Source organism: Oncorhynchus keta, chromosome 13 (genome assembly GCF_023373465.1).
Source record: "Oncorhynchus keta strain PuntledgeMale-10-30-2019 chromosome 13, Oket_V2, whole genome shotgun sequence".
Taxonomy (NCBI): Eukaryota; Metazoa; Chordata; class Actinopteri; order Salmoniformes; family Salmonidae; genus Oncorhynchus; species Oncorhynchus keta.
Window position 1 is genome coordinate 22484930 of NC_068433.1, and position 5083 is coordinate 22490012.

The following is a 5083-nucleotide window of genomic DNA, read 5'->3' on the forward strand; positions in this document are numbered from 1 at the left end:
ATATATCTTTTTATTCCAGCCCCTGTCCCCGCCAGAGGCCTTTTTGCCTTTTGGTAGTCCGTCATTGTAAATAAGAATTTGTTCTTAACTGACTTGCCTAGTTAAATAAAATACAAATAAATAAAAGACCCAGCCCCAATCTCTTGGCACAAAGCCCCAGCACATAGACCCCGCCCCCAGCCCTGGGCACATAGACCCCAGCCCTGGGCACATAGACCCCACCCCCAGCCCTGGGCACATAGACCCCAGCCCTGGGCACATAGACCCCACCCCCAGCCCTGGGCACATAGACCCCAGCCCTGGGCACATAGACCCAGCCCCCAGCCCTGGACACATAGACCCAGCCCCCAGCCCTGGACACATAGATCCAGCCCCCAGCCCTGGACACATAGACCCAGCCCCCAGCCCTGGACACATAGACCCAGCCCCCAGCCCTGGACACATAGACCCAGCCCCCAGCCCTGGACACATAGACCCAGCCCCCAGCCCTGGGCACATAGACCCAGCCCCCAGCCCTGGACACAGAGACCCCAGCCCTGGACACATAGACCCCAGCCCTGGACACATAGACCCAGCCCCCAGCCCTGGACACAGAGACCCCAGCCCTGGACACATAGACCCCAGCCCTGGACACATAGACCCAGGCCCCAGCCCTGGACACAGAGACCCAGCCCCCAGCCCTGGACACATAGACCCAGCCCCCAGCCCTGGACACATAGACCCAGCCCCCAGCCCTGGACACATAGACCCAGCCCCCAGCCCTGGGCACATAGACCCAGCCCCCAGCCCTGGACACATAGACCCAGCCCCCAGCCCTGGGCACATAGACCCAGCCCCCAGCCCTGGACACATAGACCCAGCCCCCAGCCCTGGACACAGAGACCCCAGCCCTGGACACATAGACCCCAGCCCTGGACACATAGACCCAGCCCCCAGCCCTGGACACAGAGACCCAGCCCCCAGCCCTGGACACATAGACCCAGCCCCCAGCCCTGGGCACATAATACTTATTTTCCACCATAATTTGCAAATAAATTCATTAAAAATCCTACAATGTGATTTTCTGGATTTTTTCCCCTCAGTTTGTCTGTCATAGTTGAAGTGTACCTATGATGAAAATTACAGGCCTCTCTCATCTTTTTAAGTGGGAGAACTTGCACAATTGGTGGCTGACTAAATACTTTTTTGCCCCACTGTATTACGTGTTTGATTGTAACACAAGGGAACTATATCAGCAGGAAACATTTCTAAGAATGCCGTCTGCAAACTTGCGGAGTGGACTCCCGGCCTCCCATTGACCTTGATCAGATTCCTTGAAAGTGACTCATTATCTTCCTGAGACATGGATTCTATTTCGGTGTTGGCATGGACACTGCTTGTAACTACAAGTAGTTACTGGGCTACTGTTGCTATGTAACGTTATTATCATTGTATCACGTCTCACATTTTTTTAAACCAAAATTAACTTTGTTCCCAAATGATTCATACAGATACTGGGTACCTGAACCTAGTTCATTTGGATGTGAGCCAAGTACTATATGTCAAAGTATGTCAACAGTTATCGGTTTCCTTCTGAGCAACAACCTAAATGTCATTACAGAGTCTTAATAAAACTCCTTAAATGATAATAGCCTTATTCATCAGGGTTTAGGAACAAGGATGTATTGAGTAACTGAAGTTCAAACCAGGAATAAACTATTTGGACCTCCTTATGTGATTGTCTGGGTATCAAATCAGGGTCATAGCCTATATGCAACTGAAAACAACGTTAGCCCACTGAGTTGAAGCCTTTAACTTAGGGGAGCCAACACAAGTCCACATGTTTATTCATCATGTGAATGTTGGTGAAATGATTAAATGGTGCACACAATTATTTTACAGTGCACACAATCCACTGGGCACCGACATCAGTTCAACCTATAGTTTTGATTTGCATTTGGCTGATAGCCAACTAACGTGAATTTAACATGAAATCAACACAAAAAAAACATCTGAAATTTAGGTGAAAGGCTTGGTAAAAAATAGCAGAATTCCTTTAAATTGATGAATTTTCGCAAATCCAATCAGTATTCCACGTTGATTCAACGTCGTATTTTTTGTTATTGAAATTACCTGAAAATAACGTGGATTTTAAAAAAAAAGCTATGTTGTTGATGTTGACCATGTCCATGTTGATTGACTGAAGTGGGGGTCATCTACATCTAAGAGCAAAGACATTGGTTCCCCATTGTGCTGATGTGTCGCCTGATGCTGCTGCTGCTGTGAACGTGCAGGAAGGACAGTGACCAACATCTTTGGACAGGAACCTGGGAGGGCTCCAGGAAAGCCTCCCCACCCCCGCCACGCGTGGCTGTGTCTCCCAGACATCAGGCTACAACCCGGGGAGACGACCGCTGCGTCAACAAAACTGGGTGGGGGTTGTCGGCGTCTAAACAAAGTTGAAAGATGTTGACACAAAAAGCCTCTGAGAAATTCCATCAACAAGCAAATAACGGAATTACTGACATAAAACTCTAGGACAAGGCTATTACTTTTGTGACGCTGTGGCCTGTGAGCGCACCATGGCACACTGGCACTTCTGGTACACTTGCATACCAGGATTACAAAGGATGTCACTGTGTCCAATGAATTTGTAAAAAAATGAATATTTGATCCGTTGTTTAAAATGTAATTTCTGTAGAAATTGTAGTCAGCCAAGTGGAAAGCGTGTACAGGGGATTATTCATAGATAATGGGTGAATGGGAAGTCCCTCCTTGCTTTTTTTGAGACATGATTTAGGCTACATTTTGGGACTATTGTTTGAAAACATGGATATTATTTGGATAACAATCAAATAAAAAAATGGACCCATAACAGCGGAAGTCGTTCAGATAGTCATCACAGGACAATGCAACTTCATTTTCATTGTCATCAATAGCAAAAATCTAACGGATCAGTTGTAGAAACAACTACCGGATAAGTGCAATCAAATCCAGCGACAAATCCATAAAAGAGCTTCGGTTGCAATTAATGGTGTATATAGACGAAACAGCGAGGATCCTGTGAGGGACTATGCGGATTCCGATATGGAGTTACCACCCAGTGAGTAACTAGTAATGCTTTAGTTTTATTCTCCTGGGGTTGAATATTTTCATGGTTTGGCAAAGGACGACCTGAGTTGATGGTTGAATGCTCTTGTCTGTGTTGGTGCGTAAAGAGTGTTTGCGCATCCCTATCGGCTGTAATCGTCTTTTCGCATTGCGGATGGGAGGTAAATACATGTTTTAGCAGGTTGCCAAAATCAGTGATGCAAACAAAGCCTGATATATCCTTGCTCCGATGAGGAGCCGGAGGCTACTGCATTTGGCTCTGACTGGGAGATGCACGCAGCACTAAACTCTCCACATGCAGCGTCTGGAGAATGCGGACAAGTGCTCTGGGCATGGTTGGGAATAAATTGACGGATGTCCTTTGCAATACCTGTTGAGGAGTGTGTGAACATATATTATCATTTCGCGCGATGTGTTTAAACGATGCCGCACTGCTTTGCAAATGTTCCACAATTCAAGTAGAGGTAAGACCGTTCAATAATTACTTGGTATATTATAACCTAAACAAGATATTATATCCACATTTTCGGAAAAATAATTAGCTATGTAGCCCAAGTAATGTGTAAGTGTTTTGTGAGCATTTCGATGTCCACATGATGTGAGCAGTGAGCTAGTGGAAGTTAATTACAGTAAAAGTAGTTTATTTTCACACAGAGGTTTTGACACAGCGAAGAGCTCAACTGAGCTAGCCTACATGCGTAAAGTCTCCGAATTATTAGCCTAATGAGGCGAAGCATGGAGGAGCTTTATCCCCGCGGTTCCAGCTCAGTGGAAAGAATTACGCACGGGTCTCCCTGAGCCACACACGTTTCAGTATTGGATTTGAAGCTGCATGCTGGTACAATTACCATGTTGCACTTGATTGGGGATCACTAAGAAAACGAATTCCAATACATATTTAAATAATGAAGCATTTGATTATTGCATTGTCTTAACCTTAGAGTATCATTTGACTTCCAGCATTTTAAGTAAAAGCTTCTTCAATATACTATACAGTACCAGTCAAAACTTGACACACCTACTCATTCCAGGGTTTTCCTTTATTTTTCCTATGTTCTATATTGTAGAATAATAGTGAAGACATCGAAACTATGAAATAACACGGAATCATGTAGTAACCAAAAAGTGTTAATCAAATTATATTTTATATTTGAGATTCTTCAAAGTAGCCACCCATTGCCTTGATGACAGTTTTGCACACTCTTGGCATTCTCTCAACCAGCTTCACCTGGAATGCTTTTACAACTGTCTTGAAGGAGTTCACACATATGCTGAGCACTTGTTGGCTGCTTTTCCTTCACTCTGCAGTCCAAATCATCCCAAACCATCTCAATTGGGTTGAGGTCGGGTGATTGTGGAGGCCAGGTCATGTGATGCAGCACTCCATCACTCTCCTTCTTGGTCAAATAGCCCTTACACAGTGTAGAAAATAGTTTAAAAAATAAAGAAAAACTATTGAATGAGTAGGTGTGCCCAAAGTTTTGACTGGTAATATAAGTGACAAAAATAATATTGTCCAACTCATTGGGTATCTCACCGAACCTCATAGGCTATGCCATGTCTTGAAATATGCAGATAGGCAGATAAAAAGTACATTTACATTGTAAAACTTCTGACAGCCAGCATTCTAACTCAGCACATGACTTTTGGACTTTATAGCACTCGAAGAAGGCATTCATTATTGAGTCATTGTTAGTTTTACACTTAAAACACGACTCTGCTAGTGTGCTGTAGAATTTGTGAAATTTGCCAATCGTATGATGCGTTCTATACGTGAGTTTATACTGGATTAAAAATGTTGCCAACTTGTAATTTTGTTCCAATAGTTTAGAAATAGATTTTAAGAGGTATAAAAACTTTGGGAGCCACGCCATTCCAAAGATGGTTTATTCTACCTGTAAGGAGTATGCTGAGATTCTTCCATTTAGATCTGCTTTCATGTTGTTGAGTGACAGGATTAGGCTACCTTTATAGATGTGTTGTTTGTTGTCAC

The 5083-nt window shown here is 44.2% G+C and overlaps 1 protein-coding gene across 2 annotated transcripts in view; it reads left to right on the plus strand.

Annotated features, from left to right (window-relative positions):
• The first annotated feature begins 2720 nt into the window (after window positions 1-2720).
• Window positions 2721-5083, plus strand: part of epoa (erythropoietin a) — a 13722-nt gene continuing 11359 nt past the window's right edge. Inside the window, exon 1 of one of the 2 annotated variants that reach the window (XM_035784681.2) lies at window positions 2721-3082. In XM_035784681.2, coding sequence (XP_035640574.1) covers window positions 3067-3082 — 16 coding nt within the window. In that variant the 5' untranslated portion in view covers window positions 2721-3066. Of the gene's footprint in view, window positions 3083-3272; window positions 3555-5083 lie in introns of those variants that run through there. The other variant, XM_035784680.2, reaches the window with a different exon arrangement.